Raw genomic sequence first — 23,228 nt, forward strand, 5'->3', positions numbered from 1 at the left:
GGTGCCCACCCCAAGTACAGGACTGGGGAAACTGAAGCAAAGTGGGAGTTGTGATCAGAGCCGGGTCCCCTGTGTTTTTCCTCTGGAACGGCACAGCACCCTCGGACGTCCCAGCTCACGGTTCCCAAATCTGACAGCCTGGTACAGCACAGCACCCCTGGTACCCTGTGTCACCACTCACAGCCCCCAAGTGCCCACACCCCAGCACAGCACAGCCCCCTGAGCACTCCTCCCCAGCCAGGGCAGCACCCCAGGGTGCCACAACATGGCACCATCCACATCCCCACCCCTCTGTCCTGTCACCTGTGTCACCTGCCAGGCAGGACTGCAGCCACTGCAGCTGCCCCTGCAGGGAATGCTGAGGCCAGACCACTCATGTCACAAGTGAGGCCAGGAGCTGTCACCCCTGTCCTGGCACCACAGCACTGCCTGCAGTTCCAGCTTCGGAGTCCAGGACTAATGGAAAGCCCCTGGAAAGACACACACGACCTCCCGCTGCAGCTGGAGTGGCCACAGGCACAGTGAGAGCAGGTGCCTGTGCCCACACAGAGAGGCACCCATGGCCCTCGTGCTCCACCTTTGTGGGCACCTAGGCAGGGTGATGCCAGGCAGGCTGCAGCCAGAGCACGGCAGTGACCTCTCTCTGTGATGGAGGATTCGTGGTGGCCCTGAGCCACCAACAGTGCCTAAAGCCCTGGCACTGGGTGCCTGTAGTGAGGATGTCATGGCAGCAATGTCCGTGAGCCACAGCGGTGATGCCAAGGCAGCGGTGCCCACAGCCGCAATGCTGGCAATGGCAGTGCCAGAGCTGCAGTGCCACGGTGGTGATGCCCATGGTGGCATTGCACATGGAAATAACCCCATACACAGTAGTGGTACCCAAATTGGCATTCCCCACATGAGCAACACCTACGGCAGTGATGCCATGGTGAGGATGTCCACAACAGCAATGTCTGCAGTGGCCATGCCAGCAGTGGCAAAGCCCATAGCAGTGATGCCACTGCTGTGGTGACACTCCTTGTGGTGGCAGGGCCATGGCAGCGATGGCCACAGAGGTTAAATCCACACTGGCAATATCCCACAGCAGTGATGCCATAGTGATGATACCCATGGTGGTGCCCACAGCAGCAATGCCCACAGGAGTAATAAACATGGCAGCAATGCCGTGGCAGCAATGCCATGGTGGCAATGCCCTCAGCAGTGATGCCATGGCAGCGATGCCACGGCAGTGATGCCACAGCAGGGGGACCATGGCAGGGATGCCCACATCAGCAGTGTCATGTCAGCGACAGCCACGACGGCGATGCCAGCACTGGCCATGCCCACGGCGATGCCCACGGTGATGCCATGGCGAGGCTGCCCGGGGTGAGGGCAGGAGGGTCCCCCCAGCAGCATCCCCGCTCTCACCTGTGCCTGATAGATACTCCCAGGATCCCTTGGTCCTAATCCCACGAAGGAACGGTTCGCAGGGGGCGTGCCTGGTGCAGAGTAGGCTGGGGAACAAATGAGAGCTCATTAACGGGACTGCGGGTGGCACTGCCATTGTCCCCACCGGGGCCAGGCCCGGCCCTCTCCCTGGCACTGCAGAGACGGAGCTCCCTGGCACCCGGCGCCGGCGACCGGGCGATGTCCCTGGCTGTGACCTGACGGCAGGCGAATGGCGCCCAGGGGCGCTGCACCCAGGGGTGCTGTGCTCAGACGGTACCACCCGTGGTTTCAGGGCGATGACCAAGGCTGGGAGTGTGAAGTGCCCTGGGGTGCAGGCGCAGATGGTGCTCCCGGCTGTGCCTGCGCTGTGGCTTCTGGAGCTGAGCTGCCACGGGGAGAACAATGGCAGCCACCAGTTCCACTTGGCCACGCCACCCTGCTGCCACCTCCATCCCTCAGCTGGGGATCCAGCAGCGGGACCTCCAGCCCTGCTGAGCTTATGGGTTCAGCCCTGCTGGAAGCAGAGTGCTGCCAAGGAGAATGGGGGATTTGGAGCCAGCTGCACCCCTTGGGGACAGCCAGTGTCCTCCTAACACATCCTTCCATAAGCCTCCAGGAACTTGCATTCCTCTGTGCCTCCCCAGGGCTGTGACCCCATTATCAGCCAGACTATCCCATGCCATCCCATGCTGTCCCCTCCAGAATGTCCAGGCTTTGGCTTCTCCATACCATGGGATCGCCATACCTGCTGACCAGCTGCTGGCAATCAGTCATGGCCCATTACCCAGGGACAGGGCAATGGCTCGATCAGGCAGGGCTTGACCGTGTGGGGACACAGCAGCCACTCGGGGTACCATGTTCCGTGGGTACAGCAGGACAGGAACAGGAACAACCCCCTCGCAGAATGTGGTGACGGCGCAGTGTCCCACCACTGTGGCATGCACCCCCATGCCAGCCTGGGGTGACACCAGCTCCCCTCTGGCTGTTGGGCCCAGCACCCGAAACCCTCCTGGCCAAGGCACTTATGATCCTTGAGGCAGAGTGGAGGGCAAAGTGTTTGTCAGCAACCCGCGCTAACAAAGATACCAAGTGCCACCTGCCAAGGGCTCTGGGGGACCCGCACACAATCCCTGCTCTGGTGTCACTTCACATCCTCAACAAGACCAGAATCCCTGGACCAAAATCGCCAAGGACCCCACGGCAGCAAGAGTACAACAACCCACGCAACGCACCAGGCACACTGTCCCTAGTCCCAGTGCCACCCGCGTGCCAGCTGGTCCCCGTTCCCGGCAGCACAGCCACCACCATGGTGGGATAAAGAGACACAGAGAGGCAACAGCCTTCCCCACAGCACTGCCCACACCAAGGGTCTGGGCACACTGGTTTGGGGAGCCCTGCTGTGGCTCCATTCATGCTCAGAGGGACAAGGAGCTCGAGCTGGTCCCCAGGACCAGCACGCAACCCCCTGGCTCAGCGGCCGCAGCAGCCATGTGCCCAAACCCTGTCTGCTCCGACCTGCCTGAGACCCAGCAAACTCATGGCGTGCCAGCTGCCGCCCTCTCCCCGGCTGCGGGGAGGCCACCTCCGCCAACATCCCCCCAGCACCGGGACAGGGGGACACCCTGGGGGGCTGTGAGAGGAGGGGGCCAGCCGGGCCGGGGAGCAGGGTGGGCGCCGCGGGTGCTTACTGGGTGATGTCGGCGAGGTCGTCCCTCCCTCGGAAGTTGTCGTGGTGGATTTGGTGTCAGGAGAGACGGCCAAGCGGGGCATGCCGGGGGGAGGTGGCGGCGCCAGCATCTGCGTGGGCAGGTAGTGGCTGGGCACTTTCACTTGACCACTTCCATTTAACTGGGGACAACACAGACAAAAAACAAACAGCACAAGCCATTAGGACGCACGCGCACACCAGCACGGCCGGGGAGCCCCGGGGACACCCCCGGCAGAGGCGCAGGGTGTCCCCCGCTGCGGACATGAGTTTGTTGGGTCTCAGAGCAGCCCTGAACGGTCGGCGATGGCAGCAGGCAGGAAATGACGGCGGGACAGGAGGGATTTGGGGGACTGTGGAGGCCATGCCCCATGGGGGTCAAGACCCACAGTGGCGCATGCTGGAGCCAGGGTGCTGGGACCTCTCTCTACAGTGACAGAGGGGTCTCTGAAGCACTCCCCGGAGGGGTAGGGCACCAGAGCCTCCAAAGGCTCCTGCACCAGTGCTCTGTGCCCAACCTGGCCGTGGGCTGCTCCTGATTCAGTGTCCATCAGCCCAGCACTGAGTCCCTGCATAGGGGAACAGCTGCCATGCCCCTCACCCTGGCATCAGGCCCTGCTGGTGAGGGGAAACAGGCAAGTGGTGGGCAGAGGTCAGAGGGGCTCCCCAAGAGCTCTGCATCTGGAAGGACAAAGGGGGGCACAGGAAAGCAGGAATACTCCCAGGCTCCAGCTTTGGATATGAAGGGTGCCCTTCATGGGGTATGTGGGGTGCTGGTGGTATGGGGTGTGCTGTGTGTTGGGGGTGCTGGGCGTATGAGGTGATGGTTTGGGTCTGCATGCACTGGGTGTTGTGTGTGCATGATGCTGGTTACAGAGGTTGCTTGGTGATGGGAGCATGGGGTGTGGGGTGCTGGGTGTGTGGGGTGTGTGCGGTCCCATGTCTGTGGGGTGCACTGGGTGCACAGGGGTGCAGGGCACTGTGGCAAGGGAAGGCTCACAGCAGCACAGTGTGACTCTGCCACCCCTGTGGGGACACTGGGGACACAGGTACAGTGAGGAGCTGACGGGTCACCCGTGGGCTCTGCAGGTGCATGGGGCACATCAAGCCCATTGCTCTCCTGGACATGCTGCTGGATGGTGACTCCAGGAGATGGCCACATACCCCTGGCAGACACCTCGGTCCCCCCAACACCCCAACTCCAGCTGACGGCTCAGCCCCAGCATCCGAACACCCGCAGTGCCCCATGCTGAACTGAGGCACGACACCTCCATCGCCGCAGACGCGAGATGACAACACAGAGCAGGCGCGGCAGCGCTCCCGAACCAACGCACGGCACGGCTGGAGCTTGGCCCCACAGAACAACCCACCGCTGCCACCACGAGATCCCGACTCCCCCGTGCGGCGGCAGAGGCGACGGCGGTGGTGCCGGTCCAGGGGACTCTCCTCGGGCAGCCTGGCTGGCAGCAGCCCTCGGTGCCCACGTCAAGGTGAGCGATGGGTGCAGGGACGGGGCTGTGTCCTTACCGGTCCGGGCTGCTGGTTGGACGGGTCGCAGGCCAGCGAGACGAGATCTTTGAGTGGGTCCTGCGGGTTGAGATGAGGCGGGTACCGGATGGCCGTGTGCGGGAAGTAAGTGGAGGCCGTCTGGGGAAGGATGGAGGTGGTGGGGAAATGCAGCGCAGACGACGGGTGCGGGCTTCGGGCGATACCTGCGGGCGACAGCAAAAGGGGACACACACCTGTGTCACTAGCTAGTGACTGCCCCAGCACCCTGATTGCTCAGCACTCACTCTGTGCCTCGTTTCCCCGGCAGGACACTCACCACTGTGCACAGCGATGACGGGACGGTGGTGCTGTGTGAAGCTGCTCAGCCGGGGTGAGGAGTCCTGGGGTGACGGGCTGTTGAAGGGGGACTTGTCCATCTCTGTCTTCTTCACGGTGGGGGAGATGCCTGGGGAAAGCAGGGTGCAACGTTAGGACCTGTCATGGGACCCCAATTCCCATGGCTGCTGCCTTCTTAGTGCAGTGTTGGGGGAGCTCATTCCAGGGACAAGGGGCATCCCGGGGTCAGGGTGGGCACAGGGAGGGTGGTGGTTGTGAGCGTGTGTGTGTGCTGGCAGGAGGGTGGGCACCTGTGTGGGCACCTCTGGGGGCACACCTCATGCATGACTGTGTATGCATGTGTGTATGTGTTGTATTAGCAGAGCTCTGTGTACCTGTGTGTGTGTACGTGCACACCTGTGCACAGGTGTGTGTTCCTGCAGGTGTGAGCATGTGGGTGCACACAGCTCTGTGCCTGTGTGTCTCACCCTGGTGGCAGCAGTGGGTGCCCTCATGAGTGCCACTGTGGCCCTGCAGCCCCCACGTGGCACCCACCTTCCCTGGCACATGGGGCTGGGGGCTACAGGAGCTCCTGGGGAGGCAGAGAGGTGCCTGCATGGGGGTGACCTCCCCAGAGACCCCTGGAAGCAGCAACTGCCCAGGTCCCTGAGGCAACCCTGGGGCATGGGGGGGTTGGCAGGCACATTAATCCCCCTCCGCTGTGGCTTTAGCTCTGGCCATTTGGCCCGAGCCTGGTAATGGGTTGAGCCCTTTCTCAGCCGGGTGTTAGGAGGATTTCCCAGAACATCCCGTACAGGATTGCCAAGCCCCCTGCTGCCGAGGCTGAGCTCCCCCGCCAGCCACCCTCACCCCTGCCCGGGTTAGCCACCAGCACAGCTCCCTCCTTCCTGCATGGACCATTCTGGGGAGGGCGCTGCACCTTCCCCAGGACCCCCGTGCACCAGCCCCATGGGGCAGGATGGGGCACAGTCCCTGCACACACAGGACACCGTTTGGGGGCTGGACCTGCATTCCCCAAACCTCCTTCCAACAGGATCAATGCCTCCAGCCCTCCAGCTGGACACCACCAGGCTCTGGCAGGGCTGGGGGGCTGGTGTGGAGCCCACCCCGCTGCTGGGGGAGGCAGGAGAAGAGCCAAGGGAGGAGGAAGAGAAGCAGTTTCTTCGCCTGCATCTCAGGGTGTGGGGAGAGCTGCTCTGACAGCCCTGCAGCATCGCTTTAATTAGCCCAGCCCCCCCTTTCTTAATGAACAGCTAATTGGGACTTGTCTAGACAGGAAAGAGAAAAAAAACAGCAAGCCAGAAAGCTGTCCACAGTGATGTGGGGCTGGGGGAGCTGACTTGGGGCTGGGAGAGGCTGGTGTGGGGCTGCAGGACCAGGCATGGGGCTGGAGGCAGAGTTGGCCCTACAGAGAGAGCCTGTGTTGAAATGTGGGTCCCTGTAGCAACACCAGAGCCCCCACAGGGCCCTGCCCAAAGTGGGGGGCCACAGAAACACCTGGGCACCTATGGAGAGCCTGTGCCTAAATCAGGAGAGTTTGACAGCAGCCCCACAGATGCCGTGGAAAAGCAGGAGGGATGTTCTAGGGGACTTGAGGGTGGTACTGCAGCCCCCACAGCCAGTGTGTCCTGTGACCTGAAGGCCCATAGGGACACCGGGGCATGGACAATGCCCAAATGGCCACAGTGGTTCTGGCAGTGATTTGTGGAATGCTGGCAGCAGGACGGGGGCCCCAGAGCACAGGGAGGGCACTGGTGAGGAGGTGACACCTACCCCCTTCCATGTCTTCTGTCCAGTTGCGGCTGCTGCTGGTGGGGGAGTTGGAGGAGGTGTAGTACTCGCCCCCAGGGCTGGTGTCGATGTCATCCTCCATGGACCCTGACTTGTGCCGTTTGCTCCTGGGGGCAGGAAAGGGTCACAGAATCATGGAATGGTTTGAGTTGGAAAGGACCCTAAAGCTCATCTCGTTCCACCCTCTGCCATGGGCAGGGACACCTCCCACTACCCCAGATTGCTCCAGGCCCTGTCCAGCCTGGTCTGGGACAATTCCAGGGATGAGACAGCCACAGTTACTCTGGTCACCCTATGCCAGGGCCTCTCTCACAGGGAAGTGAACCCATCTAACCCTGCCCTCTGGCAGTGGGAAGCCATTCCCTTGTCCTGTCCCTCCATCCCTTGTCCAAACTTTCTCTCCAGCTCTCTTGGAGCCCCTTTAAGCACTGGAAGGGGCTCTGAGGTCTCCCTGGAGCCTTCTCTTCTCCAGGTGAACACCCCCAGCTCTCTCAGCTTGCCGTAGGTCAGTGCCAGCCCGTGGCAGGATCTGGCTGTCCCTCGCCTTCCCCCTGGCCGTGCTCAGGCTGGCCCCAGCACCGCCCTGGCACAGCCCCGGTGGCACCTACCCGCTGGAGGAGGTGCTGGGCAGTGTCCTCCTCATGCCGGTGCTGGAGGGGTTCAGGTCATAGGCCAGGTGGCCCTGCAGCTCCCCCAGGGAGAAGTTTGGCCCTGTGCCTGTCACCACTGGCGCTGCGGGGAGAGAGGAGGGTCAGGGGGGCCCGGTGGGGAAGGGGCTGTGGGGACACTGCTGTGCCCAGGCAGCCGAGGGTAGGGCTGTGGAATCACAGTCACACTCACTTCGGGACACCTGGATGAGCTCGGTGACACTGAATACCCCCGAGGTGACGAAGCTTTCCTGGAAGTCTGTTGAATCTGTGCGGGAGAGAGGAGGGCATGCTGAGGGGGCACCAGGACCTCCCCTCCCATCCTGCATTGCCTTGTGGCAACGCATGAGGGCACCTCAAATCCCAGTCTGTCCCCCTCTTCAGCCTTCACTCCATTCCCTGCTCCAGCAAAAGACTGTCCCAGCTGGTCCCTTCTGCCAAAGAAGTCCTGGACCTGCTCAATGCTTCAGTTTCCCTGTGGTTGGTGGGCTTGGGGCTGCACCCCCACCATGGGACCTCCATGGCAGCTGCTGTCCCCAAGGGCTGTGGCCTCACTGGGACTCTGCTGGGTGTAGGACAAGGCTCAAGCTATGCCCAGCTCATAGCAGGGGCCAGGCAGTGGCTGGCTGCAGCTGGGGGACACCAGAGCTGCAGCAAAGGCAGCTTGACTATGTGTGATGGGCCCCCCTCCCCCGCCGTGGCAGGGACCCTGGGGACAGGCTGGGCTCTTTTCCTCCTGCCCAAGCCCTGCCCACTGCACTCACCCAGAGTGATGGGTTTGCTGTCCTCCTGGTCCGAGCCAATGCCTGTCCGAGGGCTGCTGCTCTGCTCTGCATCTGCAAGAGGAAAACCCACCAGGGTGAGCCCCCGTGCCAGTGTCAGCCTCCATGCTAGTGTGAGGCAGGGCTGCCCACCAGCTGACTGCCCCTTCGTTGCCCTGCTGGGGGAAACTGAGGCATAGGCTGCCCAGCAGCTCTCACTACACAGTAGGGCCACCACCAAGCTGGCATGTCCCCAGCCACTGAGGAACAGTCACCAACCAACCCCCTTTGCCCTCTCTGCCAGTGACAGGAGCAGGGACAGCCCCACATTCAGGATCTGGGCACTGCTCCCTGCAGGAGGGGAACCCCCAGTTCTGGGCCAGGTGATAGTCACCTGGCCCTGTTCCAGCCTCCTGCCTCCTCTCCTCTCCAGCCACATCCCTGACCCAGGGCTGCCACACCAGGCACCGCAGCGTGGCAGAACCTGTGGCATCTTGTCCTGCCTCTGCCCAGCTCCTGCAGGGCAGCAGGGCTTGGGGCAGCACCTGCTCTGACCCCTGGAGCTCCATCAGGCCCTGCTCCCTCTTGGCTAAAAATATCCTGGCTCAGACGCTGAGCTCAGCGGCCCTGGCATGGCCTGGCACAGCCCAGACACTGCAGTCGGAGCATCCTTCCTCACCTGGCTGGTCCCAAAGCCCCTCCATAACTTTTGCCATGTATTTCTCCCCCATACTCCTTCTTTCTCCTGCTTCTCCATCCTCCTCCTCCTCCTACCCCTTGGCCTTTGGTATATCTCTCTGGCAGCCTTGGCAATGTCAGGAAAGGGCTGAGACAATCCAAACACGCCATCAAAACCACTCAGCTGCCACTGCCAGCCCATGTGCCTGCTTTGAGATTTTTCCCTTTCTTGCCGTTTTCCCCCTCCTTTTTCTCCCCTCAAATTCCTTGCACTCACATGTGGCTCCCAGACTGTTTATCCTTGGCTGGGCAAGTTATCCATGTGGGCCCCATGCCACACCCCACCCTGAAACCCCTGTGTGCTGCCCATTGGGTAGATTATCCATGGGGGCAGTGGGAGGGTGCCACCTCCCAGCCTGGCACCCCGGTGTGCTCACATTGCTCTGGCACTGCTGAATCAGCCATTTTGTCTCCCTGCCCAGCTGCCGTGATCCCCTCCACCCATCCTGTGCCAGCCTGGCACCACGCTGGCAGCTCCATGGCATCCTGCCTCAGTGCTGCTCACCACCACCAGCCCCCATCCCCATGCCCACACCCGTGGCTCCCTCCAGGCAGCCATTTTAGGGAGCAGAAACTCCCCCTGGAGACAAGCACGGGTTTTTTTCCTTCCCTTCTCTTAATTTCTCTTTTTCTAACCCTATTCCCCCATTTTGAAGCGTCCACGTGCCCAAGTATCGGGGCGTGGGTGGTGGGAGTGAGCGGGGCACAAACCAGCTGGGCTGGGGGGAGTGGCAGCGGGGCCCCCCCGTGCATCCTCGGGCACCGCGTGGCCGGACACGGCCCCTCCTCGCCTCTAAAAACAACAAATCTGGCGGCGGCTCTGGAAGTGGTTAGTGGTGGAGCCCGGCCAAGGCGCGGGATGGAGGCTGGCGGTCACAGCCTGAGGCCGGCCTGGCTCCCCACTGCCCCCCACTGTGGCCTCAGGGCTCCCTGGGACCCCACTTGCCTCCCAGATGGCACCCACTTGCCCAATCCTGGGGTGCTTGGCCTCTGGGTAGCCCCCCAGGCCATGCCCTTGCCTGGTATCTCTGATGTGCCCACACAGCCCTTGGCTCAGCCCAGGGACTCCCACCACTGCTCGTCCTGGGGTGCCCGACATGGACATTTGCCCACAGCAAACCACCCCAGCCTGGTCCCTGTTCCCCCTGGGCACCCAGGAGGGCCATCACTAACCCTGGGTGCCCCATGTCCCTGTACCCCCCACCATGCCATGGCACCACCCTGACCCAGCACCGCCAACATCACCAACCCCTATTCCTAGGGAACTCTTTGGGGACCTGCCCCCCAACCGAGCGCTCTGCTGCCACTCGCAGCAGCCCAAGGAGCCCCGGGGACTTTCCAGAGCTCGGAGCTTTGGTAGCAGGGCCAGCCCCTCCCAGCACCCTTGTCTTGTGTCCGGGCTGCGAGGCCGGGGCCGCGGGCTCGGTACCCCAGGCACTCCCCGTGGCTGGGCGGGCGAGCTCGCCAGCAGATTTCTGGCTGCCTGCTCGGCGTGGGGTGGCCGGGCCAAGCGCTGCTCTCACCGCCATGTGACAGCCGCCTGCACCGGCTGGCGTGCTAAAATGGCGAAGGGAGCCTGCGCTCACGGGCCTCACTCCCCACAAGACGTGTTTCGGGGAGGCTCCAAATCCAGGACCCAACAAGTGGCTCGACTGCACCAGAGAGGAGAAGGAAGCCTGTAAATCTCCCCCATGCCCCCACCACTTCGTAATCCTGCTCCCCCCACACGCCCTCAGAGGGCCGGGATGGGGGTTGGAGGTGGGGGTGCTGCCACGCTTGGGGAGCTCAGCAGGGAGAGGGTTCCGTGTCAGGGTCATCTCCAGCGAGGCAGAGGAGAGTGCTCAGTGCCCAAACAGGTCGATCCAATCTCTTTTAAAAATAGCCAAGTGTGTGCCCGGGGGGGGGCGCGGGCTGCCTGGGCTCCGGGCCGCGCTGGCAGCCTGGCCCCGTGCCACCCATTGAATTATGGATCCCGCACCCCGGCCCCGCGGGCTGGCACGGCGCCCCGGGCCCCACGGCGACACCCGCCCGCGGCCTCAGCGCGTGGGAACGACCCCCGGGCAGCGGGGCCGGCCCCGGGGGGTGTCACTGCAGGCCGGGTGCCCCCCGGGGCTGGCGCAGCTGCGGGAGAGCCCTGGCTCGGTGCCCAAGCACTGACGGTAACAGGGCACGGTGTTACCGGCAGCGGCGCGGGCGCAGGCGCAGAGGCTGGAGGATGCCGGGGGCTGGGGGAGCTGCTGGCGCCGGTGTAGCGGTCCCAGCCCCGCATGGAGGGCAGCAGCCTTCCTCCTCCCTCCCCAGCTCTGCCAGCCGAGGGCAGGGGATGGGCAAGGCTTCAGCACTGCTGCCTGCAGGCTTCTGCCCCGTGCCTCAGTTTCCCTTGGCTGAGGAACTGCCCCTCTGCCTCATGTTCCGTGGCCACACAGCCCGACCACCTCCTCTGGCTGGCCGTGGCGACAGCGTGGACCGGTAGGGCCCAGAGTGAAGTGTCTGGTCAGGATGGAAGACCCCTGGAGACCGGAGGGACCCAATGTGCCGTGGGGCAGATCCCACTGCAGGAGCTGGGTGAGGCTGTAGGAGAGTGTGATTTGGGGACCATGCCCTGTCAGACCCCCAGAACTCCTCATCTCAGTCTCACAATGACCGGCTAGCCCGAGCGGCACTGCCCGTCCCACTGTCCATCCCTCTGCCGCCAGACTGGGGTGGCCCTTACATAAACCCGGAACAGTCCTGCTTGTGTAACCTCCTTTATATAATACCCTGAACCGCCGCGTGTGCCGGGTAAATCCTGGCTGAGCCGGGCCGGCCGGCGCGCCGGGGCGCGGGACCCCCCCCCGCCCTCCTTATAACGCCGCGGCCCCCGGCGCCCCCCGGCATGCCCGGAGTGCTGCGGGGCCCGCGGGGTGAGGCGACTTTGCTGGGCCTCAGCCACGAACGCTGCGGGGGCGGCAGCTTCTCCTCCCCCCGCCTAGAGAAGCCCCGGGGAGGTCCTGGCCGAAGGCATCCCCCGAGGTGGCGGGGCGGTGGCGGGGGAACGGACGCGCCCCGCTGCCACGTACGCCGGCCGCGGCCAGCTGGCCCGGGCGGGAGCCTGGGAGGCGCGAGCACGTTGGCCGGCGGCTGCGAGCGAGCGGCGCTGCGAGCGAGCGGGTTTGTCCTCGGCCGACCCCGGCCGGCACGGGGAGATGGCAGCGGCCGGGGGGAACCCCCCCAGGCGGGCGGCGCGGCCGCCCCCTCGCTCAGCCCTGCCAGGCCTGGGTTCCATCCAGGGCTGCCGGCGCCCGCGGAGGCAAGCGGGGACAGATGGCAGCGGGGAAAGGGATAGGGAGAGTGGGACAGACAAAGGAAAGGCTGAGCCCCCCTTCCCTGGGACTCTCCCCTGCGGGGTGTTGGCATCTAGTCCCTGTGCCCTGGGCTGGGGGCACCTGGGGGTGCAGCTGCAGGGAGGGGGTGGGAGGGAGGAGGGACGGATGGGGAAAGGAGAGAAAGGAAGGGAGGGAGGGGGGGAGGGAGAAAGGAAGGAAGAAATTAAAGTGGAGAGAAAGGGAAAGGAAAAGGGACAGGGAAAGGGAAATATGCTGCCACTATGTTGCTGCCCCACCAATCCGAGTCCCGTGGCAGAGCCTCACAGCACAGCCAGCCCCCTCCCCGAGTCTGATGGGCCCCCACCATGGCCCCTCCGGTGCCCCCCCAAAACCAGCCCCTGCATCACCACCACGCAGGGCTGAGGCAGCAGGTTCAAGCCCTCCCCAGGACTGGCCAAGGCCCCAGTGCGGGGGTCAGTGTGACAGGGGACTGTCTCCATGCTCCAGCTGGCAGTACCAACCCTGATCGGGGGTATAGGGGTACACCGGGGGCTTGCCGGCGTCTGTTCCCCCCCTCCCGCGGCCACGGGTAGGAGGGAGCACCGTGGGCATCTGCCTCCCCAGCTGTCCCTTGCCAGCGCAGCACGAAGCCGGGCACCCAGCCAGGATGGCAACTGCGGCCCCGGGGAGGGCACGGCGCTTGCCAGCGCGGGGGGACGGCGGGTGGCGAGGGCGGGGGACGGCAGGTGCTCGTGAGAGGAGCTCGCTCATCTTTTATTCATCGGGTGTCTAACGGTGCGCGGAACCGCTCTGGCCCCTTGTCCCCTCCGGCGGCACAGGACGTGGCACCCGGTGCCAGGTCCCCGGCTGGCACCGCTCGCGCTGCCGGGGCCGCCGAGCTGAGCACGGCACAACTCGCTTCGGTGGTGACGCGAGGCCGGGGCTGGCAGCGGGCACTGCGGGGAAGCCGTCCGACTCCGGCACGCCGCCGGCTCGGCGCACTGCGGGAGAGCCGGGGAAGCCCTGACCTCCCCAAGGTCGCCGGCACATCGATCCTGAGAGCTCGAGCACATGGAAACCGCCCCGGCCGTGCCAGCGCCAGGCGCGCAGCGGGGCCGGGCTCAGGAACGGCGGGACCGCGGGCAGTGACGCTGCAGAAGACAGGGGTGGTGGGGGGGTGGCACCCTGGGGAGCCCCCTCCCATCCCGCTTCTGCAACACGCAGCCCTCAGGGCAGGAACCCAGCCCCTGCGGATTCTCTGCTGTCTCGTCCCCTTGTGTCCTTTCCTAGGGGGGGTCTCCTCCTGGACATGTCGGGCTCTGCCTACCTCATCCCCGTCAACCCCGGCTTCCCTGGCTGTTTGGGAGTAGAGATACCAGGAACAGAGGGAGGGGTTTGCCTGTGTTCATCTGTGTGCTGGGGGGTTCTCCAGCCTGCCTGCCCGCTGGTGCCCAGCTCTGCAAATGGCAGATCCCAAATATTGTGAACCCCATCAATCTTCTCACGACCCTGGCGATAAATATTTGCACGGGGGCTGGCGGAGCAGCGGTGCCCGGGGAAACGCCTGCCCCTCCATCTGGAGGGGCTGAGCAGACGCTTGGCACGGCCGGCCTGGCATGGCTGCGGCACGCCTGGGAGGAGAGCCCTGGCACGGGCTCCCCGGCAGATTGGTGCCATCTGCCTCGCGCCGCACCCAGCGGTGAGGCTGGCGGGGGGAGATAAGGGGCTGCCAGGCGGTGGGAGATGCAGATGCTGGCACGGCGCAGGGGTCCCTGCCTCCCCCCAGGTGGTGTCAGCTGGGGTCGGCATGGCCAGGGCTGCCAGGAGCTCGATGCCACCCTGGGGTCCAACTGCCTGCTTGCCCTGGGCACCCATCTGGTCTCACCCTGCTCGGCCTGGGGGCTCAGCCAAGGGCACTACCGGGAAGAGCTCACTGCAGAACAGAACCTCGACCCCCTGCCCCGCTGAGCATGACGGCTGGGGGCAGGGGGTCGGGGGCACAGAACCTCAGAGGGGGTGAGGGGCCAGCACTGACCCTGGTCTCCCTCTCCCTGGCTATTGGAGCTTGGGTGGGATGGGGGTGGGGGCCAAGGATGAGAACCACCAGCATGGGGATACAAGGACAGGGGGATGTGTAGATGGGGATGCAGGAATGGAGGCACTATGGTGAGGGCGCAGCAAGGGAGCCCGTGGAGGTGGGGAGCACTGGCGGGAGGATGCAGGGAGGGGGGTACTGTCCCCCCTCCCCCCCCGACTGGCTGCTGCCGACGGGAGCTGCTGGGAGGAATCTCTCCGTAATTCTCCGAAGGTCCTGGCACCATCGGCTGGGGAGATTGATTACCATTTTACTGCAATGCTTTTGACTTTCACCAGCGACCTCCGAGCTCCCCCCAGCCCCCCCGGCCCCCCCCGCCGCACACCCAGCTCTGGGCTGCAGCACTGTCCCCTCCCCCACTGCGGTGTGCACAGCCCAGCCCTCACGCAGCCCCACACTCATCCCGCACCCATCCTGCATCCAGCCCTGCTCCCATCCTGCATCCAGCCCTGCTCTCATCCTGCATCAAACCCTGCTCATATCCCCTGCCCTTCCCGCACCCATCCTGCATCCAGCCCTGCTCCTGTCCCGGACCCATCCTGATCCCATCCTGCCCCAAAGGTACTGGGGATGGCGGTCACAGGGCTGGGTGCAGGATGGGAGCAGGGCCGGTGCTGCTCTGGGGAGGACCCCGGCGCCCGGCATTCCCTGCACCCTTCGGCCCGGGGCCAGCACGACTGGGGCAGAACCTCCCCCCGGCCCGGCACAGGTCGTTTGCCCACCCGGGGACACGGAAAGGCTCGGGTAGGGGGAAGAGCTGAGGGGCACATCTCGCCCTTGGCACAGGCCTGGGGGGGCCGTCCGGGCGCTCAGCCCCTGCCGAGGCTGCCCCAGACCGCGGGTGGGGAGCGCAGGGCCGGGGGCTCCTCCATCCCCCGCCTCCCCAGCGTTGCCAGAGCAGCGGCTGGGAAATTGTGCTGACACCGGCAAAAGCGGGCGGCGGGGGCGGGGGAGCGCGGGCGCACGTGCTCGGGCTGATAACGGGGGCCGCGGGAGCCGGGGGGAGCCCGGACTGCCCGGCCGGGGGGGCCTGCGCGGGAGAGACCCTCCCAGCCCCCTGTCTCTGCGGCTGGGGATGCTGCGGGCGGCTCGGAGGAGCGGGCAGGCAGGTGAGAGGAGGCAGGAGAGGGCAGGAGCGGGCAGGCAGGTGAGAGGAGGCAGGAGAGGGCAGGAGCGGGCAGGCAGGTGAGAGGAGGCAGGAGAGGGCAGGAGCGGGCAGGCAGGTGAGAGGAGGCAGGAGAGGGCAGGAGCGGGCAGGCAGGTGAGAGGAGGCAGGAAGGAGGGGGGAGGCAGAATCAGGCAGGAGGGGGCAGGTAAGAACGGGCATTGTGCCGGGCAGGAGCAAGTAGGAGGAGGCAGGAGGGCAGCATGTCGGGCAGGGGAGAAGCTCACTGAGCCCACAAGGCTGCAGTACAGTGATCCCCAGCACCCCTCGAGTGCTGTCACCAGCCTGGCCATGCCATGCAAGGTCCAATCGATGTGGTGGCTTCTTCTCTGCCTCAGTTTCCCCACCAAGGTGGGAGGCCAGTCAGCCACAGCCTGACAGAACATGCCCACTGTGGGCTGGGACTGGGCCATGCCAATCAGCCACCACCCTGCACCCTGCTGCACCCCAGGGGGCCCATGCCATTGCTCCTGGCCCATCCTGGTCCCCCTTAACCAGGGCCAGAGCGACCTTAACAGTGAAAGTGAGAGGCTGCCAGGCCTTATCAGAGAGTATTTACAGCCGCTGTGTTCCCAATTAGACAGTCAGGTGACTGTGGCTGCTGGGGACCCAGACACTGGGGTCAAGGTCGCCTGTGGAGGGGCGGGGGGTGGCAGAGGGGCAGCCACCTCCCGGGGACAGCAGCTGGACATGGCATGGCCAGGGAACCTGCCGGCACAGCACCCCAGTGAGGCACCCCAGGTGGCACATGGGGACCCCATTGCAGATGCTGTGGGGCTCCTGGTCCCTGCCTTCAGCTTGGCTACTGTAGGGCTCCCAGTCCAGCATCAGAGTGCTCCCAGTCCAGCCCAGTCCAGGGTACTCCAGCCAAGTGTGACCCTACACCTCCAGTTGAGCCAGCACAGGGTGCCCCCAGTTCAGCCCAGTATGCAGCAACCCCATCCCAGTCAGTACAGGGTGCCCCCAACACAGCATGCAGTGCCCCAGTTCAGCCCAGCATGGCCATGTCTCAGCCCAGTACCAGACACCCCATTCCCTCCCCAGGTGTACAGGACACCCACAGCCCCCAGCCTGCACCCCGGGCCCCCCATTCCCAGCAGAGCACCCACCCTTCCCAGTGCCCCGCTGGGAACCGGCGGTGCCAGGCCCCTTTGGGTCCTTGGTGCCCTGGCGCGGGTGAGTCACGTGCCTGGGCACGGGTGCGCGGTGCTGGCAGCACGCGTGCTCACACACCGGGAGACACGGCTGGGCAGGCAGCTCCTGGCTGCACATGCATGTTCAACCACGTGTGTGCCCCACACCAGCCCAGGGTCCCACCTGGGCCCTGGGGCAGGGTCTGGCCCTGGCTATTCCCTGCTGGAGTCTGTGCTCTGCTTTTCCCCAAAGCCACGAGGCCCTGGCAGTCCTGCCAAACCCCTCCACTAAGTTGTGGGGGAGGTCACATGCCCTCCCTGCCTCAGTTTCCCCGGTGACACCCAGCATGTCCCACGGATGGCTGGGCAGAATGTGTGCCCACCATGATTCACAACACTGGCACCTGATTTGCTGGCACTGCCGACACCACGGTGGCCTCTGTGGTGTCACTGTCTGTCCCTGGGCTCTGGCCAGTACCAGGCAAAGAGCCACCAGTCCCACGTTTCCCCTGCCATGGTGCTGATGAGGGTGGGCTCACAGGGCCAAGGGACATCACCCGGTGCTGTGAGCACAGGCAAGAGGTGCTGTCAGGAGGGGACCAATATCCTGCTACCCCTGCACACCTGGGTAGCCTGGCCAGGCCAGAGGTGGCCATGAGCCCCTTGATCGCCCCTGGGGCTGCAAGTCACAGACTCCTCTGTCTGTGAACCAGCTCTGTGCAGCAGCCCAGCCCTCACCCGGGATCACATAGCATCTCCCATGGTTCCTCACACACCTGGGAGTGCTGGGGAGTGGCAGGGTCTGTGGGGGACCCCAGCTGCTGACAGGGTGTCTGTGCCAGCATGTCACCAGCCAGGGACCACAAACCTGCCCAAGTAAAATACCTACTTATGAGCTTCCCCTTCTCATGCAGAGAGGCGACATGAGCTGGTGGTGAGGACAGTGGTTCAGGGATCCAAACAGACCTGCTGCCTGCACTGCACATCGTGACTTAGTTACCCCCTTTTAAATGACAGCTTTGAGAGCATGTTTGGCCCTCCTTGCTGCAGTGAAAGCAGCCAGTTCTCCCAGCAAGTCCATGGGAGGCAGGTGAAGGCCTGAGACCAGCATCCCCTCAGGGCACAGCAGGAGCTGCCCCCACCAACGTTATTGCTGTGCCCTCCCCAGCCTCGCTGCCCTGTCCCTGCTCTGGCATCGAGGAGTTTGCACTGTAGCCCATGGCAAATGGGCACTGCTGGACCTCCCCAGCTCCAGACCTTGGGGATGCACCAGGAACAGGCTGCTCCTTCCCTGCCCAGGCTGCCTATGCACTCTTCTCAGGTAGGCGCAGGATGTGGGGTTAGCTCTGGGTTTAACCCCCAAAACTCCATGCTGGGAATGCCCAGAGACAGGAGCATCCTCAGGGACCTTTGCGTCCTCCTGCTCCTGGGCAGCTGGGATCAGTCCCGGCTGGGGGAGAGGTGCCAGGGTGGGGGGCACCCACCCAAGAAGCAGTTTGGAGAGGGAAGCACTGCAAGGTCTGCAGTGGGAAAGGTATTTGGGAGCAGTGTCCCCAGCTGGAGACGGGGATGGGACAGACGGGGAGGGAAAGCTGAAACAACAACACCGAGCGGCTGTGGCAGGGCACAGCCAGGCTCTGCCTGCAGGCAGACGAGCACCCACCTCTCTCACGGACGAAGTACGCCAGGTAGAGGTCGAGTTCCTTGACAGAGACACTGATGTGGTGGGGCTGGACACAGAGGATGGGGTTGGTGCACTGGCCTGACTTGACCAGGCGCTCGCCGTCGGTGCTCTCCAGTGGGATCCCTTTGAAAAGGATGACCATGACCAGGTCCAGCCGCCACACCTTGTCCGCCTGCCGCAGGCAGTCGATGCGGCGCATCTTGCCTTTCTGGTCGGGGTTGGAGAGGACGCAGCACGAGGGCTTCTTGCCTGTGATGGAGAGCACAAAGTCCTCGCGGCACTCGGGCCGGATGTCCTTGCGCAGCTTGGCCAGGAGGCGCGAGGCCCACTTCTGCTTCACCTCTGGCTTCTCGCTCAGCAGCTCGTCCTTCACCGCCCTCTCCTCATCCTTCGTCATCCTCTTCTCATGCTTCTTGAAGTACTTGCGCTTGCGGGCCTGCAGGTTGAACCAGGTGTAGGCAAAGGCCCTGACGTGGGGGAGCAGCGCCTCAATGAAGGGGTGGAACTCATCCTGTGGGAGCAAAGGGACAGGAGGTCACTCCTGGCCAAGTCCCTCCAAGTTCCCTCGTGGTGTGGTTGTGGAGCCCTGGGGACCTGCCAGGCTCATTCTCACTGGGCTGCGTCCCAGTGCAGCCAGAAGAAAAAGCTGTTGCAGAGGCCCATGCCCACGAGGGACGGGGATCCTCTGACTACACAGTGAGTTTATCCCCATTCCAGCAGACCTCCATAAATTCCAGTGGCTGCCATTTTCCCGAGCCAACAACCTGTGGGGAGTGGCTGGGCAATACTGGAGCCAGTGCCGCAGGGGGACAGCACTTGCATGAGGTTGGCCACCTCAGCAGCACCTGGACCCTCTCCCTTTGCAGGATCTGCATGCCAGGATCTGCTCTCACCAGGTGCAGAAATCCCACCTGAAATCCCTGAAAGCTGACACTGTGCCCACCAGAGCCGCCAGACTACGACACCCCAGTGTCAGGCCCCCATGCCTGCAGCATGCCGGGTGCTCCTGTGCAAGCTGTGGGTGCCTTGGACCTCTCCACTCCCTCTGGACCAGTGGGAAACTCCCCCAGTTTGCCCCAGTTGCAGCCAGCCCGGCGGCTGGCGCCTGGCCCAGCACACAAGGCGTGCTCTGACTGCCTTTTTCCATTTGGTGAGCGCTGCTGGATGAGTCCGGCCCCAAAAAGAAAACAAGGAAAATGCATCCCCCTCCCTGGCCCCTCCTTCCCACATCCCATTTTTTTTCCAATTTGGAAAATCAGTGCTTCCTGGCTGGGGGGCCCACAACCCCACCACTGGATGGAAAAGTGTTGGGAGCCTTCCTGGTGAGGAGCAGCACAGCTTGGAAAGCAGCAGGCAGAGGGTTGAACATTCCTGTGTGTAGCCAGGGCAGCACTAAACGGGTCCCCAAGGGCAGGATTTGGCCCTTGGGGTCCCTCATGATTGTAGGGAGAAGGAGGAGGAAACAGCTCAGCTCGATTCCTGCTGCAGGGTGTCAGGGCTGAGAGGGAGGTGGCTGGTGACAAGTGCCACAGCCACGCCACAGGGTCAGGCCTGGGGAGGGTGGCAAGGGCAAGTGGTGCTCTGAGGTGAGGAGGTGGCCACGGGCAGGACTTGGGAAAGGACAGAGCTGTGGCTGTGGGATGGGGCAAGTGCTCCAGATCAGGCCCCACACATCCCAGAGCAGTGATGCCATTCCCTGGCTGAAGCAGCTGTGTCCCAGAGTGACCCTGCCTGGAGGGAACAATGTCCCCTGATACAGGCTCCTGGCAAGGATTGGCCCCATACAGACCTTGCTAACTCCCACTTGTGCTCAAGTCTAGCACATTAACCCTAAATCTGCTCCCCCAGTACAAACCTTGACAGCAGCCAGTTCAGGTCCCATGGCACAGCCCTGGGTGTCCCCTGAGCCAGTGACCCCTGAACAGACTGCTGTGACCTGGCACAGACATCCTAGAACAGACCCCACTGTCCCTGAACCCAGCACAGACTCCAGTAACTTCCAGCCCCAACTCCCAGCACAGCCCCACTTAGCCCCCCAAAAGTCCCTGCAAGCACAGATCCTTCCTCATGGGACAGATCCTGCCACCTCTGGGGGCCACCAGCCCCTACCTAGACCCAGACCTGTGGCCCCACAGGTGTCCCTCCCATGCCCAACAAGAGACAAGCCCATTGCACTCATAGGGATCCCAATCTGCAGGCAAACCCATCCTAACCTTGGGGACTTGTCCCTGCTCAGGGGACTCATCCTGCCAGAAGACCCTTGCCTAGAGCACACATCTCTGCCTGGGGAACCTGTCCCTGCCGGCTGCACCCAGGGCGGCAACAGGGTCTGGTTCCCACTTCCCTCCCCAGCAGCAGCCGCTAATTCAGTGCAGCTGGGCAAGGGCTGGGCATGTGTCTTAAATCAGGGAAGAAGGTCAAAGAAAAGTAAGACAGGAGCCGAAAAAAGCAGCAGTGAGTTCCAAAAACAATACTTGGCCGGGGCGGTGGGCGGCTGATCTTCCTTGGTGGCCGGTTATTCAGACGAGCCCGACAAATTGCTGCCATCCCCTGGCCCCGCCACCCTCCCCAGGCAGCCGGCGGCAGGGCTGGCCGCAGGGCCGGGGGTGACACCACGCCATTGTCCTCATCCCTGCTCTCCCTCTTGGGAAGTGCCACCCCAGGCACTGCTGCAGGGAAGCGTGGCAGGAACCAGGTTATCCGGGTTGGGTGAGGCAGCACCCTAGGGTGCTGCTTGTGCTCACTGTGGGGGCCGGGGGGGTGCTCGGTGCTCTGCCTCTGCATGGCAGCAGCAAACCCCAGTTTCTGTGCCGTCCCCCGCCGCGATGGGGGAGAATTTGCAGTTTTCACTTGGACCCACAACTGAGACCCTCCAAAAACCCGCGGTGTGCAGAAGCCCCTGCAGCCCTCGGTGCCCCCGAAGCCATCGCAGCCCCCCCGCCCCCACTTCCCCGGGATTACGGCAGGCCGGGAGCTGCACCCAAAGCCAATCAGCCCCTCGCCAACTTTCCCTCCCGCCCGGCTTAACCCGCGCCGCGATGCCGCGGTTAAGCCGCTTTAGCAGGGCAGGCGAGGGCAGCTGAGGGGCACCGGGACAGCCACATGGAACGGCTGCTGCTGGGGCTGAGGGGACACGCCAAGGGACGTGGGGACCGTCCCGCTGGCTGCACGGAGCCAGCGAGTCCCTCAGACGGGCACACCATCCCGGCTGGCAACAGCCAGCTTCACATCGCATCCCCTTGGGAAGGCAAAGGCAGGGATACACTGTCTGTCCGTCCCAGTCCCGGATTCCCACCGGTTCCCCCCATCCAGCAGCCCGAGTGCCGGCAAAGGACTGGTTAAGTGTTTCTCCTGCTGTTTTTCCTTTGCGGGGCTGGGAAGCAGAGACGTGCTGCAATACCCCAGACGAGGCTGCTCCCGGGGCATTTCCGGATGGGAATCTGGCAGCAGAGCCTGCGCTTGGGCCTCATCCAACCTAGGCTTGTAAAGCCCTGCAACCCAGGCAGGAGCACGCCTGCGTCGGGTGCTGCCGGCCCCGCTCCGGGCCCCCCTGCACCCCTTTCCAGGGGCTGCTGGAGCGCTGTCTTTCCGTGCCAATTGCTCTGAGGGGAAACTGAGGCATGGGTCAAGCCCGGCTCTGTCTTGCGGTGGAGTGGGGAGAAGAAGGAGGGATGCTCTATGTGGAGCTGGGCATGCCATGGAGGATTAACTCCACAGTCCAGGGCTTGGCAGCACCAGGGATTGGGAAGGGGCACAGTTGAGGCACTACCTCATTCCGTGCTTCTGCCACCAGCTCGGCAGCGCTGGTGCTCTGCACTCTGGGCACCCTCCACCCTGGGGACACGGGGATGCTCTGTGCCACGCAGGGACACAGCACCTGGCACAGGCACCACAGCATGGGCTGGCCACCCTCCGAGCATTCTCTGTTCCAGCGCCTTGTCCAAACAGGTCGGGCTCAGTGAAACAGCCTGAATTTTCCAATGAAAAAAACCATTTCCTCAGGAAATTCCGGAGCAGTTTTTGCGGGGGAGGCGCTGGGGTGAGGGGCAGAGGAGGAGGAGCGGGACGGGAGGGGTCAGACACCTCAGCAGTTGGTTTTGCTCCCCACCAGCGTGGCCTTGGATGCGGGGAGGAGCGGGATGCCATCCCCACCAAGGGCAGGGCGTGATGCGGGACAACCTCACTGCATCGCAGCCCTGCAGGGACCACACAGAGTTTACTCTGTGGAAGGATGCTCGGCTGCCTCTCCAGGAGCCGCACAGCTCCGAACCGCTGCTGGCTCCCACGGCCGCTGCTCCTGCCAGGTCCCGCTCCCCGAGGCCCTGCGAGCCCAGGCAGGGGCTGGCAAGTCAGACGCCAGGCTCCGTGCCCCTATGGGAAGCCTTGGCGTGGTGGCAGGGGGGAATGCGACTACAGAGGTTCCAGTAATCCTGAAAATCCCGGTACCTTAAAAGGGCACGGTGGGGAGTTGCTTTCCCCTCACCAGAGCCCGCAGATGCCCTTAGCATGGACTGTGGGGCCTCTGGTAGCTGCTTATAACTGTTCTCTGAAGCGGCTCTGGGTAATGAGTTAACCTGGTAATGAGACCTGTTGCCGAGACAGATGCAAATGATTGGGAAGTGCTCATTAGAGGGGATGGAAGGAGGCACTTAGGCCCTGAAAGGCACCCAGCCCTTCCCGGGGCCGCCCTGCACCCTATTAGAGCCCATTTTACAATAATTGCTCCAGAGGAGGAAATCTACTTGGATTCATCATAAAGTATTTATTAAAAAGAGCTTATTCATAATTTTTGCTGCTCGCCGGTGTGGCGCGGCCAGGCATCCTGGCCTGCTCCGCATCGGAACGTGGCTTCCCTGCCAGGGAGGGCTGCGCTGGGGCAGGGGCAGCGAGGGGGCACGGGGGCGGCTGAGGCTCCCAGGGCAGGTACAAGC

At 63.9% G+C, this 23,228-nt stretch overlaps 1 protein-coding gene across 5 annotated transcripts in view; it reads right to left on the reverse strand.

The window, feature by feature from the left end:
• The window catches only part of NFIC (nuclear factor I C), a 40,625-nt gene that overhangs the window by 3,072 nt on the left and 14,325 nt on the right, over nucleotides 1-23,228 (reverse strand). For 2 of the 5 annotated variants that reach the window (XM_063403102.1, XM_063403101.1), the window contains exons 2-10: nucleotides 18,277-18,808; nucleotides 8,181-8,252; nucleotides 7,610-7,684; nucleotides 7,378-7,501; nucleotides 6,752-6,876; nucleotides 4,959-5,087; nucleotides 4,661-4,845; nucleotides 3,117-3,276; nucleotides 1,408-1,493 (exon numbers count right to left, since the gene is read on the reverse strand). In XM_063403102.1, coding sequence (XP_063259172.1) covers nucleotides 1,408-1,493; nucleotides 3,117-3,276; nucleotides 4,661-4,845; nucleotides 4,959-5,087; nucleotides 6,752-6,876; nucleotides 7,378-7,501; nucleotides 7,610-7,684; nucleotides 8,181-8,252; nucleotides 18,277-18,808 — 1,488 coding nt within the window. The remainder of the gene's footprint in view (nucleotides 1-1,407; nucleotides 1,494-3,116; nucleotides 3,277-4,660; nucleotides 4,846-4,958; nucleotides 5,088-6,751; nucleotides 6,877-7,377; nucleotides 7,502-7,609; nucleotides 7,685-8,180; nucleotides 8,253-18,276; nucleotides 18,809-23,228) is intronic. The other 3 variants (XM_063403103.1, XM_063403104.1, XM_063403105.1) reach the window with 3 other exon arrangements.

Source organism: Prinia subflava, chromosome 8 (assembly GCF_021018805.1).
Source record: "Prinia subflava isolate CZ2003 ecotype Zambia chromosome 8, Cam_Psub_1.2, whole genome shotgun sequence".
Taxonomy (NCBI): Eukaryota; Metazoa; Chordata; class Aves; order Passeriformes; family Cisticolidae; genus Prinia; species Prinia subflava.